The sequence below is a fragment of the Anser cygnoides genome, chromosome 13 (genome assembly GCF_040182565.1).
Source record: "Anser cygnoides isolate HZ-2024a breed goose chromosome 13, Taihu_goose_T2T_genome, whole genome shotgun sequence".
Taxonomy (NCBI): Eukaryota; Metazoa; Chordata; class Aves; order Anseriformes; family Anatidae; genus Anser; species Anser cygnoides.
The window spans coordinates 5,973,588-5,988,089 of record NC_089885.1 but is presented as its reverse complement, the minus strand read 5'-3'; the positions used below and the strand labels follow the sequence as shown (position 1 = coordinate 5,988,089).

At 50.8% G+C, this 14,502-nt stretch overlaps 1 protein-coding gene across 1 annotated transcript; it reads left to right on the top strand.

Moving 5' to 3' along the window:
- Positions 1-455: 455 nt before the first annotated feature.
- On the top strand, positions 456-13,503 carry LOC106047523 (uncharacterized). The gene is made up of 3 exons (XM_067004990.1): positions 456-1,475; positions 6,510-6,632; positions 12,451-13,503. Exons 1-3 carry the CDS (start codon positions 1,169-1,171, stop codon positions 12,945-12,947), a joined length of 927 nt encoding a protein of 308 aa, XP_066861091.1. The 5' UTR covers positions 456-1,168; the 3' UTR covers positions 12,948-13,503.
- Positions 13,504-14,502: the final 999 nt, after the last annotated feature.

The window sequence follows — 14,502 nt, the reverse complement described above, 5'->3', positions numbered from 1 at the left end:
TTCTCTGTTCTCTGCAAAATTTTTCCACTTGACTGTTCACCCTTTCTCCTGCATCGTTAATAAAAGATTTTCATCCCAAGATGGACTCTCAGGGATGTCCTATTATTATATTATTTATGCGTTGAGAATGAACTCTTGATTCCATTTCTTCTTTTCTCCATCTTAATAAGCTTTTAATACACTGTGGAAGCTAGACAATCCCCCTTTGGCTATTGAGTTTCCTTAAAAGCCTCTTTGATGGCCTTTATCAAAAAGCACTCAGGAAAATGTATTAACTGTTCTCCATTATCCACTATTTTGTTGACTTAACGTAAGACGAATATTTTTCCCCCTGCATATTAGGAGCATGCAGGTGGTTTTTAATTCTGCCTTTAATTATTGTTGTAATTTTTTTTATTGTTTGCCTGCTATGTACCGAGGTAGTTACAATTCCTAAATGGAGCCTTGCAAACATGCTCAGGTGAACCATGTATTGCTGAAAAAATGCAGGTTTGGGGTTAATTAAGACTAGTTGCAAATACATCAAAAATACAAGAAACAGTGATGAAAGGATTTTTTGTCATGCAAAAAACACTTTTCCTTCTGCACTTTTAAATGAAGAATTTCATTCCCCTCTTTTCAAACAATATATCAAGATTAAGTGTAATTTTAACCTGCCTCTCCACATTTTATTAACTTGTTTCTAGGGAATATTGCTTTTCAGTAGCAACCAGCTAAAACCAGAGAGAGAGAAATGTTTTGTTTCAGCTCACTATTCTTCTGAAAGGAAACCAAATGAATTAACAATCCATCTGGGGCTCTTCCACAGGCATTGCCCTCCTGCCCAGCAAGCACAAAATTCCTACAGCTTTTTAGGGATGAAAACCAGTGGCTGTCCTCCACGGCTCCCTCCGAAGGAGGGATTTCAGTGAGAAAGCACTAAAGTGTCCCAGGGGACTGGGCTGGAGGCAGGTTCACCTGCTCAGAGATCTTCCTTGTCCCAGGGCAGTAGCCCATTACCTTGTCCCTGCTCCTACAGAACAAATTTGGAAAACATTTTCCCTTCAAAAAATTGCCAGATTTTGTTAGTACAAGGGCATCTCTTCAAGCAGAACAGTAGATGGGTTTGTGCTGACCCTTTTCCCAGGTTAAGGTGGGGGTCTCAGCTTACTCGTCCCTTCGAAGCAGCATGAAATGCTCTGGAGGGATGCAGCAGGATACCTACCAGAGGCACTCCAAGACAATTCAAGCCCTGCAGAACCTGGCTGGGTTCATGGCGCACACCCAGGGGAAATTCTCTGGACATCATTTTTCATGCGCTGGGCGCTCTACCTTTCCCTGTATACCCCCCCAGGGGTGTGCTTGTGCGACGGGAGGTCACCAGAAAGTCATCACGGTGGAGTGGAAAACCATCTCCACACCTTCTCCTTTGCTTCTAGGTCCTGTTGTGCGAGGCCAGCTCTCCAGGCAGCTCTCCAGGCACGGCAGCCTCCCAGGTAAGGGCACCCCAAGGGACGCTCCAGGGCAAGGCTGGGAGGGGGTGAGGGTGAAGGCAGGCGTTAGGTCTGTCTGGGCAAGGAGGTGTCCCAAGGGGCTCGAGGAGCTGAGATTCAGTGCTGAGGTTCCTTGTGCTGCGCCTGATGGCCAGGTGAGGCAGTGCTTGGTCTCACTGGTCATGGGAGCCTGCTTGGTGGCCTCAGTCCCTTCACCCCACCTGCAGGAAGGGGTGAAGGGACTGTGGTGCGTGTCAGACAAACTGGGTTTGGGACCAAAAGTGAGGCTGAGTCAACACATTTCAAAGGGGACTTTGAAATCCTCCCAGATCCTAGGAATTAATCCCTTTGAATGGTGGCCAGAGCTGGGTTAGCAGAAGAGGATGCAGGAGGGAGAGGTAACCACCTCTCATCCCTTTAGTGCGTGAGCAGGGACATTCAGTAGGATGTTCCAGCGAGCATCTGTGTACGTGGGGATGCTGAGCAGTGGGCTGATCAGCATGACACTGCATCTCACTTGAAAGCACAGCCTCCCCCTTGCATTGCTCAGCTCGTGCTTGACTCCTGGCACTCCGCAGGGAGACGTTATTCTGCACATTCCTTGGCTTTGGGGAAAGGCTGTAGTCCAGAACCACAGTCATTGCCCAAAGGATTTATGCTCCTAAAAGGAAATGGAAAGGGGAACGTTTCAGATGTAACATGGAGGAGAGGCTCCCCAGGGTGGGATTAGACTGGCAGATTTTCCAATGAGTAATGTCAAACTCTCTGGGTAGGAAAAGGCACAAAGAGTGAGGGAAGGGTGAAGCAGGAGGAGACCTTGCAGGATGCAGACTTTGTCTCTTGGGGGGGGGAGGGCAGGGTGGTTTTGGCTCTCTGCAAATGTCTTCATCTCTCTATGGCTCACTTTTGGAAAGAGACAATGATGCTTCTGCTGCCCACTCTGGCTGGAGCTGGGTTTGAATTTATGGGCTGGATCCCTGGCATAAGGGATGGGGGGCTCAGCTGGAATCAAGAGCCTACATGCTGCATTTCTGCATACTGGGACAGCCTTTAGCTGATGTAATGGATGGAGCTGCAGTTATTTTGGCAGACCTCATTTCCCCAAACTGACACTAAAAGAGAAGGGAAAGCCAGGAAATCTGGTGTAAAACTCCAGGAGGAAGAGGCTCACCCGGAGCGAGTTGTTGTTTTGGCTGACCCCAAAGTCCTCACACATCTGGACAGAGGTTCTGCAAAATAAGAGAAGAACTTCTGGAAGGTGGAAAAAGAGAAAAAGCCATCTCCCTGTTTCTTGTTGCCCAGAAGCTGAGACTCCACTTGGAAGGCAGAACCCATGCCACACGGTCAAGGCATCTGCTGGAGTGGGCAACCCAGATCCACGTCCCCTGCTCCGTGTGGGCTCCTCCCTCTGGGGTTGAGCAGAACATTTGGTTTGGCTGGAAGAAGGGATTCCAGTTTGCTATTTCCCCCGGTATATTAAGAGTTGCAGTCACCTTTCCTTTCGCCTTCCTGACGCTGATATCCCTAGCTTGGCTAGCACTGAGAAGTCTCCTGGTCCTGGCTGGGATCTCCCTGTGACACCATTAATTTGTGGAATTTCTGCTTGGCAAAAAAAAATAACTAGGAAGCGAGCACAGTCACATCTGTATGGAAACTGCCAATGGATCTGCTTTCCAGAAGGTGACTCTTGGAAAATACATAGAAAAGCAAATTCCTGTGTAAAGAAAGACAGCTGGAGGCATTTGTGTGCAGCAGACACTGCCAAGGAGCCGTCGCTGGGAACAGCATGTTCACGTGCATGGTCCTGCTGGAAACGACCTTCCCAGCCTTTCCTCAGTGCTTCCGTATGAGCAATGCCTTGGTGCTCTTGAAGGGACCTTCCACTTTGCTCACAGGGTCTGTGGCCAGGAGCGAGAGGGTTTTCCATGAGCTGGTGAGATGTAGCCCAGAGAACAAAGAGCACCTTGGTGGGGAGATGTCTTCCATGCAAAAGGTGGTGTCAGCCAAAGCAGGGGGACTCCTGCTTTTTCTGCTGGAGTCGTTTGCCTCCTTGTGGAAGGAGGTTGGCAGCGGACCAGCCAAAATCTGTATTTCTTTAATAAGTACGTCCTCATGATTCAGCCCTGGCAGAGGGACAAGCCAGGCTCTGGCTGACCCCAGGGAGAGCTCATTGCCTGGTGTCCCTCCCCATCCCCTCTCCTCTCCCGCCCTGCTTTGCCCATCGCCAGAGAAGGATTTAACCCAGCCCCAGGAGCACCAGCCCCTTGCTGTGTCCTGAGCATGGGAGGCAGAAAGCAGCACGTGAATTACGATGACTTTAAATAGCATTTTATGGTTTCAGGGCCATCACTTCCAATCAAGCCACAAACAGGTTGTGATATACAGCCTGCCTGTATGTTGCACATAAGGCATTGATTAAAGAGCAAGCTGAGCTAATTGGTGCTGAAGTTATTGCTATTAACACATGCAATCCCTTGTGAGCCTGTTGCACTCTGCAGCACAACTCCCAAGACAGCGTGCTGTATGGCGTCATGATGAGGTTGGGTTTTTCTTCCATCAGGAGATCCAAGTTCAGTCCTGAGTCTGCTTCCACAACTCTGTGTGCCCATTGGCGTGTTATTGCTGCTCGCTTCTCCCTCTGGTCACTGGGTGAAATCCTGAGTACTGCAAATGGGGCAGCTCTCTCAGCAGAAATTCCTCATCCAGGCCCTTCTGTATCGACTTAATGTAAAAAATAAATAAATAAATAAAATATATATGTATATCTGTGAAGAAGGAAGAAGACATGAATTTTGCTACCTAATCTTTGCCTCCAAGCAATTAAGACAAATTAGAAAGGTCCCCCCAGCTGTGCAAAGCATCTGCAAGGAGAAGCACTCACCCCCAGCTGGCCGGCACGCCGTCGTCTCTCCTCCTCCTTCCAATCCTATTAGTATTAGAGAGGGATAGAGCTATAACAGGAAAAGCCACCTCTTAGCAGTGCTGCTGACAGCTTGCCTTTTAAATCTTTAATAAGAACTGGCTTGCATGGCCGCTCTCATCTGCTGCGTGACAGCGCGGGGAAGCCAAAACCCAGCGGCCTGGCTTCTGCTGAAGATCTGCTGGAGGCTGCTGGGGAGCATCACTTATTAAAATGCATTGAGGGGTCCTCAGCCTTTTCCATCAGAAAGCCTCTCCTCTCTATCTATATTGCCAGGACTTGCATTCAAGACCATGTTCCCTTGCCCCACGTGGAGGTGGTGGGTGCTCTTTCCCGTGTCCTACAATCCAGGGCACCTGTAACCACGGGGCAGAGGGGACAGACCTGCCAGTGAAGGACGTAATCCACCATGACTGCTCAACGGCCGAGCTGTGCCTGCCCAACCCACACAGCTCCCAAAAGCGTTTGCAAGAGCCCCGTGGCATTGAATTTGGCTCAGGCTTCCACCTCCAGATCTCCATTTAGGACTGCAGACAGAACGATGAAAAGGGTGCAAAAATAGCTGCCCTGGGACACGAATTAGACCCTGTCATGGACTCACTGACAGATGGTGACCACAAAGACTTTTCCACAGTCTCTGGGTGAAAATTATTGTGATGGGGAGTAGAAGGACATGTTTGCAGCTCAGGAAATTGTTAGGAATTGACTCTCAGAAGCCACAATTAACGAGTGGCAATAGGCAGGGGGTGTGCTGGGATTCTGCTGCCCTCTCCTGGATGCAGCATCTTATTCTGCCCCATGAGCTGATGGCCATGGTGCATGGAGGTTGGTCATGGCCCATGACATCCTGGTTTCTGACAGCCACAAGCCATGGAAAGCTGCTCACCTTCTGTGGTGGTCTAAATCTGGTTATCAGCCATTTTCAGGTGACCCTCGGCACATGGGCTTGGGAGAGCTGAGACCCCTGCCATGAAGATGAGCAGCAGCTTGAAGCGTGAAAATGGAGTTAGCAAGGGCATCGGTGGGGACCTGGGGGGACATGGTGCCGGCAGCATTGTGGCAGTCCCCTGTGCTGGATATACAGCAGTGTGTGAGCACTTCTGTGGGGTATTTAGCACTGAAATATTCAAAACAGAGCGAGAGTGTGTCCCTGTGTCACACACAGAAGCTGGGAGAGAAAGCAGGGACACAAATGCCATTACAGAGCAAGTGCAGAAAGCAGGCTGAAGGTAAACAGAGATGCTAGCCCCTCACCACTCTGCTAGACCCAACCTGTTTTTCCATCATCCTATGTAGGTTTGTAGAGTAAAAAAGGGGACCTACGAGGATGAGAGTGCGTGGTGGACCGTGCACATATGTGTCCCAATCTGGCCTCACACCAGCAGTGCACACCACAGCCTCTGCACGTGTGCACAAGCAGCCCAGAGATACCAATCCCAAAGGCTTAGGGTGGGGATTTCTAGCAGATGTGCCCCCCAGAAGCATGTCCTGCAAAGACACAGCCACTGTCATGGCACAGCAGGGTCAGCACATGGAAATAAAGCAGCCTGGGCTTACTGCAGTGCAGGTCAGCGTATGATCCAGCTCTGAGGCTTGGTCCTGGAGAGGAAAATCACTTGTGTGGGGCAGGAACTACAGCTAGATCCAAAGCTACACCTGTGCTATACAGCGAACCCAACAGTGTCTGCACAGGAGTGGCAGGAAAGGAAAAGATGGAGGAGCTGGAGCACCAATATTAGGCTGGGATAAACACTCCTGTATTTTGCTAATTCACCACAAATGAAGCAGTATCTTGGAAGTGAGTGATATAAAGGGCTAGGAGACAGTCAGAAAAAGAACCTTGAGTAAGGAGGACGAATAGCATGGTGGGAGGTGTTAGAGGTGCTGCTTCAAGCTGACCTGTCACCATCAGGAGGGGGCTGGGAGGCACTGGGGGGGACCGCAGCAGATGCTGTGCCCCCGTCACCCAGCGAGGTGCTCTGGGAGGTGCCCCAGATGCTGGTGACAGCCAGGTGTGGAGCGAGGCCGCCACTCACCATCCTTACCCCCCTGTTTCATGCTCCCTGTGCATCACTTGCCTACTAAGAGTTTCTTCTCTCGGTCTTGATCTTTTTTAGGTAGCTCCTGGCTTAGCCTGCCCATTCCCGAGCCTTCAGAAATAGAGCGGAGCCCTAAAAAACACATATCTTCCTCGGAGCCCATCCTGGACCTCAAGACAGACGCAGCAGAAGCACTTCCAGGTGAGAACCACGCTGGGTCGATGTGCTGGGTGCCTGCAGTTAAACACACTGCTCACCCTGGTGGAGCTGCACCCAGCAGCAGGCACTTGATCGGGACGTGCATGTGTGTTCACACTGGGCTTTCAGCCACTCTGAACCTGAGCTGCTCCGCTTTAGCTCCTGTGACCGTAACCTTTTTCACCGGAGGGCATCTTCTGGGCCAGGCAGGGTGAGGTCTCCACTCTGAAGCATCAAACCTAGGCAAGATCAGCCCTCCGAGTCACCCCCCTGCCCAGACGTACCTGCACCACTCTGCTTGAGATTCTCTCACCTCCTGAGAATCTGCAAAGCAACTCCTGCTGTCTGCCGGGGCTGCAGAAAGCAGCGGTACCCATCTGGTGGAAGTTCCCAACAGGAGACACGAAGATGCAGGTCCCAGCGAGAGGACCTGCTGCTCCACCAGGTCCTCCTGTCTTTCATTTGCTCATTTAGAGGGAGGGAAGCAGACACCCAGCTGGTGGACGTTCACTTCTGGGGCCTCTAACCGCAGAAGTTCTGCTATGGTTTTTATAGCCCATCACCAGGAGAGTCAAAGAACCCCTTTTCTCACCCAAATATCAGCTCCAGACAATTTCTGTGCTTTGATTGCACAATCTACCTCCTCTACAATCATTTCAGAGCTGTGAGAGCAGGCAGACCCCTGCCATCCCACCTAGGGACACATGCCATGACAATTTTCCGTGGCTGAGGACAAATTCCGCCCAGACCCGATGTGACAACCCACACGGTGCCACCCACCTGAAGATGCTTCAGAGAAACTCCTTCTTGCTGGGGTTCCTCATGCAGCAGCTGGTGACAGTTTGCTCTGGGTAGACATTCCCCAGACGGGGGAATTTTCCCTTGGAAAACCCTCCTGGCCTCTTGCAGCCTGGGCAGCACAGGGAGGGCTGCTCCTGGCAGGCAGCGGGTGCCTGGGGCAGCACCTCTTCCAAAGCGCTCGCCGTGCACAATATTAGCAATTAATTCCTGCCAAGAAATAAGGAAAGCTGCTTTTGCTTTGTGCAGCACGCAAACCCCAAGCCCAGATGTTTTGCTGATGTGGAGCTGCAGCAGCATGAGACGCGAGGGCCTGGCTCCGCCACGGTGCTGGGATTTGACCTCTGGTGTCTGAATTGGCTTTGCCAAAACACAATGTGTTACCAGCCATGTCCCCACCATAAAGCACTCAAAAAGCACGATCGAGCAAAGCAATCCTGCAAGTCTTGGTCTGATAAAGCTGCTGACCTCCAGCTTCCCATTGCAGGCATCTCACGGGCCCTGCTAAGCAGCTCCTCCAGCAGACTGCGGGCACACACCATGCTCAGAAAAGATCACCCCAGGGCCTGGGGCATCCCAGCATCAGGGGAAAGGAAAGCTCCTGCCTTCCAACAGGGACAGGGGTGACACTTTTGAGACCCGGGGTGGGGGGGGGGTTCTGCTGCTTCTCCCCAACCCCAGGGGTGGCCGAGGAGGGGCAGAGGAACGTGGCCACTGCGTTAACCAGTGGTGTTATCACTTGGGTGAAAATCATCGTTTAGGGTAAGGATGTCCTGGGTATTTGGGCTGCACAGACACCCCCTGAGCAGCAAATATCCTCCGTAACCAACAGCAGAGCAAGCACCCCTCCCAAACACCAACAAAAAAAAAGGTGTGTTTGGGAAATGCAAATGTTTTCAGAGGGTTGGGTTGGAATTGCAGTGCTGGCTGTGAGCACGTCTCCATCATTTACACGCTCCCCGAGCTCTCTTTGTCACCAAGGGGCTGGGAGGAGTGGGGGGACAGAGCTCCTGCCCACCATGGGGTGCTGCCGTGGCAAAAAAGAAACAAACCTGAAATCCCTGAGCCCAGAACCCACCTACCCTCCTCCTGGCAGCAGAGGACAACCTGACTGATAGGGAAAAAAATCTATCGTTTTGAGATCAAAAATCTGGATTAGCGTTTCAAGGCTGCAGGATTGGATTGTTTCAGACATTTTTAGAACATGCAAAGCGAAAGCAGAGCTGGTGCTGACAAATATATATATATATATTGCTCCACAGGGGATAGAAGGGGCGTTGGCTTTCAGCAGGGAAGTTGAAAACTGAAGTCTGTCTGTCTGTCCTGGTGCTGGCACCCGGGGTCCCGCCAGGGTTGCCATAGCAGTTAATCCATGCGCAATGTCACCAGGGCTGCGGATTTAGCAGCAGCCTTCCCTGGCACAGCCAGGCTAATTGAGGCTCTTGGGAATGCACGGGCTACTGCTGCGGGCAGATAGGGTCAACGACATTTATTTATGCAGAGTCTTGTCCTTCTTTGATGAAATAAGGGGGATTAGAGCCAGCCAGGAGCGCAGACATCACTTTTTGGGCTCAGCTTGAGTTTTCAATAATCAATTTGGTCAGGGGCTAGACCTGAGATTCGTGGGGATAAGGAGCTTGCAGATATTTTGCGTCGGGCATGGGTAGGCTGCAGGTACACCCTGTGCATCCCAGCCTGTCCTGCTGGCCGTGGGTTCACTCCAGGCAGACACAGGCTGGCATTTTCCAGGCAAACAGCTCTAATACATAAAATCTGCCAGGGTTTGCATCCCCACCTGATTTCTGGTCGCAGCTCCCCATCACTAGGCAGAGAAATATTTTCACGAGAAATATTTTGACCAAAGAATAAACCTGTTTTCTGAATGCACTTTTAGGGCTAGCAAAACTCTGGCTGAAGCAAACGGTTTAGGTCCCTGCCCCCCCTCCTCCAGGCACATGCAGGTGTACAAACTGAATAATCTCATCCATCTCTTGTTTTGAAACTTTTCTCCATCTCTGTGTCACAACATGCTAAATCTGAGAGGCTAGGAAGGAGTTTAATAAGCTTGTAAAGGAACTGGGACATCTTTGTTTGACCTCAAGCAATGTGTTGTTGATGTTTTTTTCACTTGAAATCTGAAAGAAAAAGAACCATGGAAATAAAACGGTGAAATAAAAACAACCCGAGATGCACAAAGCTCTGCTTCTACCCATGGTGGGGGTTCCCTCCGATGCCCATCTCTCCATTGGGATGCCCAATATGGGCTCAGATAGTGCTTTTTGTTGGGACAAAAAGAAGAGAAGACCCTTCTTTTCCCTTTTGGGGAAATTTGGGTGCCTGCAACAAGTAGAGGGAAAGGAAGAGTGATCTTTGAGGCCAACCCAGTCTGAGCTGAAGATGTCCCATTGTGGTGGGGAAAAATCACAGGAATGAACTGCTCTTCACCTGTCCTTGCTGGGACCTTCCAACAAAACCCTCCTGACGGTGCTTTGCCACAAGATATCTGGTTCACTGTCTTGTCTGCAGACCCTTCCATCCTGGGTCTTTTTGTCAGTTTACAAAGGAGAGCTCTGATTTCTTCTGGAGATGGAAGCATTGACACAGAGCAAACCAAATGGAATGAGCCGGGGCCCTGGGCTCCTGGCACATGGCGAGTTCATCTCCTTGTCAAGTACTCAGAAGAGAAAAAAGTGCTATCCAAAAAAGCAGCAAGGGGCTGGGACAGTGTGTGCTTCCCCTGCAAAGCACCGGCTCACTGTGTGCCGGAGCCCGTTAATTGCACTCAGCAGGATTTCCAACAGCACCATGGGGCTGCATCGGGCATGTCACTTCTGCACTTTAATTGATGCTCTAAAGCAGACAGAAGTGTCACACAGGAAGCAAAGTCTGAGAAAATTAAAAAAGGATGACAAAATCAGTCTACATTCATTCTTCCCAGCTGATGGCTGGAGTGCTGCAACGTGTGCTGGGATCAGCTCAGGAGCTGTACCCACATACTGCTGGGCACAGGGGTTCTAACTGCTGCAGGCCAGAAACACAATGTGAGGGAAGCTTAGCTCAAGGGAAAATTAAGGTATTTGTAGAAAGCTGCAGAGAATTTCAATGGAAAAGAAATATCTGGGAAGACTTGGACTGCCTCAGAGTCTGGGGCATTCAATGTCAGGTTTGGTCCAGGTCAGACTCCAGCCACAGTGATCCCCACACTCCTCAAATCACTAGCACACAAAACCAAAGCACACACACAGCTTAATAGCACATTCCAGGCTTTTAATCAGGGTCAGAAAGACTCTGATCTCACAGAAATTCTTAGGCAAAGACTCCTAGACCCAAGTATCTTGTCCCAGTGATGGGACATCTGCTGGTGACCAAGACGAACTTCTGTCCCTTGACATCTGCCTGCGGTTGGATCATGCAAATTCCAGCCTGGAGCTGAATTTCCTTGGAAAATCTTCGTGGCTGTTGGCTCCCCTCCAGCCCCGTGCAGTTTGGAAGCACATGTGCCTGTGCAGGTGATCTCAGGCTGCAGTGCTTGGCCAGGACGCTTGGCCAGGAGGAAGCTCGTGTTTCATCACCATTCAGGGGGAAAACCAAAACCTGCTGAGATTTGCATTTCTCAGTGTGTGCAGGAGCATTTATGCAGATGTTAGCATGAGAAGCAGCGGCTGTGAGAGAACACGTCCTTGGTGTATGAGGTAAAATAAAGCTAAGTAAATCGTTTATGGGCAGTTAATGAGTATTTCCAAAGACCAGTCATTAAGAGTCATTAGCTACTTTATGCGAAGTGCCTCAGCCACCTGGAAATGGCTTGAACTACCTCATCATGCCTAAATTAAAAGAATTACACTGCTGGTACCTGCAAAAGACCTGGAGAAAGCTGTGTACTGATGTGGGGACTGGAGAGGCACAATGACTGAAGATCACCATCCCAAGAGACACCTCGGCCAACCCATACCCGAGCAGGGGATTTGGCACCCCGCTCTCTTGCTCTCCCCAAGCTCAGCAGCCTGCCAGGGGTCTCAGGCTGTCCCTGATACAACGGGAATGAAGTGAGAGCAGATGGCTTGCAAGAGTGTGGAGGCTGCAGGTTTGCAGGCTGGCAGCTGAATTTCAGCCCAGCCTTTCCAGACCACACAAAGCAGATCAGTGTGGTCTGGCACGGAGAGTAGGCAGGAACAGTACCCAGGGGACCTGGGCCTCATTCTCAGCCTGGTGACCTTAACAAGTTATTTCACCTCTCTGTGCTTCAAATGGGAATGTGATGCAAAATGTGTTGAAAGCCTTAGAGAGAAACTGCTATGCCGAGCTAGCTATCATCGTTAGATGGTCTCGGAGCAAAGAAGCAGGAGAAGAAATGAAGAGTTCTGAATTCATTCTCCAGCTAAGCTCTAGGCTCCTTGTATGAATTTGGGTTCATCAGCTTATGTTCCCCCTGCCTCGGTTCCCCATTTCACGAAGGCAATTGTGAGGCTTGCAGATAAGATGATTAAAACAGTTTAAGAACTTGGAGATTTTATTCCATCACTCAAAGAATTTGGGGCTAAGATACATCCTTGTAACTTCCCAGAGAGATTCGATGAAGAAAATCCAGCCTTCAAGGTTTCTCCTCAGTGACGGATGACATTTCAGCTTTCCACCTCTAGTAATTTTTGTGCTGGAGCAGTTGAAGTAAATGTCAAAATATAAAAAAAGGGGGGGTGGGGGTGATAAAATAAAAAAGTTTTCAGGAAAAACTAAAATTCACCTTGACATTTTCTACTTCCGTGGGGGGGACAAAATTTAGGTGGAGGGATTTAATATAGAAATATTTTATACCCTGCTTTATATCTCTTCTAGCAGATGCACTGAAAAAAAAAAAAAAAAAAAAAAGGAAAAAAATGCAGTAGGTTAAGAATTTAGATATTTTAGAGAAAAAAATGCCCAAGTGAGCTGAGCTATGTCCCCCGGGTGGCTGCACCCCGGCTTTGCTCCATCAGGGGCTGTGCAATCTCCTGCTCTTGTGCTTCTCTCTGCTTCCCTCCTGCAGCCCACAGCGACCCCAGAGAGCCCAGGCGAGGCCAGGAGACAAGGCAGGACCCCCCCAGCCCCAGCGGTGGGTACAACGCTGCATCCCCCAGCACCAGCAGCCACTGCGAGCCCAGTCCCACTCCATCCACGGGTGAGAGCATCCCAAGAGACCCCAGGTCAGGGCAGGATGACCCCAGCCCTGCTGGCTCCGCGCCTTGGCTGGAAGCCCCAGAGGAGTGCCCTGCTCGCCCCAACACCCTGGACTTCTCCAAGCCCCCGAAGAAGCTGGAGGAGGTGAAGGAGACGGGGCAGAGGTGTAACAGCGACCATGCAACAGTGAAGGAGAATGGGGTGGGGGGCAGCCCCATGGCCGCGGGGCTGAGCGAGGAGAGGAAAGCGCTGGAGTCGGAGCTGGGGAAGTGCATCGAGGACTTCCGAAAGATCAAGATCCCCCTCGCCTTCCCCAACAAGAAGCGGCAGTGGCAGAGCGAGCTGCTGAGGAAATACCAGCTGTGAGAGGAAAGCTCGTCCTCCTCTCCGCTCCTGTCTGTGGGTGGCCAGGGATACCCACAGGCCTGAGCAAGGAGCATAGGTTGCTCCTTCATCCCCATCCAGTGAGCAAAAGGGTTGTAAGCCACGACAGCGTGCTCCTCACCGTGGCCATCAGGAGGGACGCATGATGTCCCAAGGGGCACAAACATAGCTGGAGCGACACAGAAAAAGGAAGGAGGCCCGGGGTGAATCGTCAGGGCCAAAGCTGCAATCCAGCAGAAGCTCTCGTGTTTGTAAGAATGAATTTTCCTGGCGTTTCAAATAATAAACTATAGTTGGTGTCGAAAACGAATTCCAGTCTCCTTGTCTCTTCAGCACAGATGTTTGAGCTTAGCTGCTCAAAACTGTACAAGCAGCTTAGATGTTCACTTTTCTTTAAATTAATGGAAGTCACATATCTGACTCCCTTACGTTCTTGGCAAAACTTCTCCATCTGTAACATTTGCAACTGGAGAGCTGGGATTCAGCAAAACTTTCTTTGTGATGTTTCGCAGATATTTTCCTTTTCCTAGACAAATACTTGAACTCCGCCCAGCCTCACGCTGGGGCCTCCAGCCAGAGGGAGGGCCCAGCGCAAGGCTGATATTGACCAGGGCCAGCTCTTGGCTTCTCCTTGCCTCCAGGAGCTGTTGGTTGGATGAGGAACCCAACGTTGGTAGGAGAACGGGAGCAGTTTGGGTGTATGGGGCTCCTCCATGGGAAAGGGGACTGGGTGAGAGCCCCCAGGATGTGCAGGGAGGGTGGCTTTGGGCTGGGGGCATGTTACAGGCCAACCCCATCAGGGTGAGGACAGGCATGAGGCCTGTAAACAACTTGAGGAAACATCTGGGTGATGAACCCTGCTCTTGTGAGGTCTGCTGGAAGGACAACAGATTGGGATGCAAGCACTCCTGGAGATTTCTGGAGGATTTTGTGGATAATTTTGTGACTGAGGCACTGGATGGGCCAACGGGGGGTGCACAGCTGGATCTGCTGTTCACTGACAGAGGAGACCTGGATGGGGTTGAGATGGTCAACTTTGGCCCTAGTGACACAAAACAGTGAATTATGAGAAACTGAAAGGAGCAAGGAAGGTGAGTAGCAGAGCATAGCCCTTGGCTGACCTGAGCCGTCCCATCACCCTTGGGAGCCCTGCCAGGCAGTGCCCCCCATCCTGCACCCCACTGCCCCCAGACTGGTCCCCCAGCAGCTCAGAAAACCACAGAGAGAACCACAACTCTCAGAGGAGTTTCAGTGGTTTCTTAGATTAAACAAAAACAACCCAGTGAAAAACTCGCCGAGTGTTTGCTGTGGCGAGGTTTTGTCAGGAGGAATTGCTTTGGCCTCTCAGGGGGAGGCAGATGGGGAGGATAGATCCGCATTCTTCTTCCTTTTATATGCAGCCACGCTACAGAAGTGTTTACAGGAACTTGGAGAGCCAGAGCGGCACGAGATAAGGCTGGGGCAGAGTCAGCAAAAGCCTCGATAAAGGCAGGGGGGACCACACTATCCCAGGCCCCCTGCACACCATCCCCAGGAG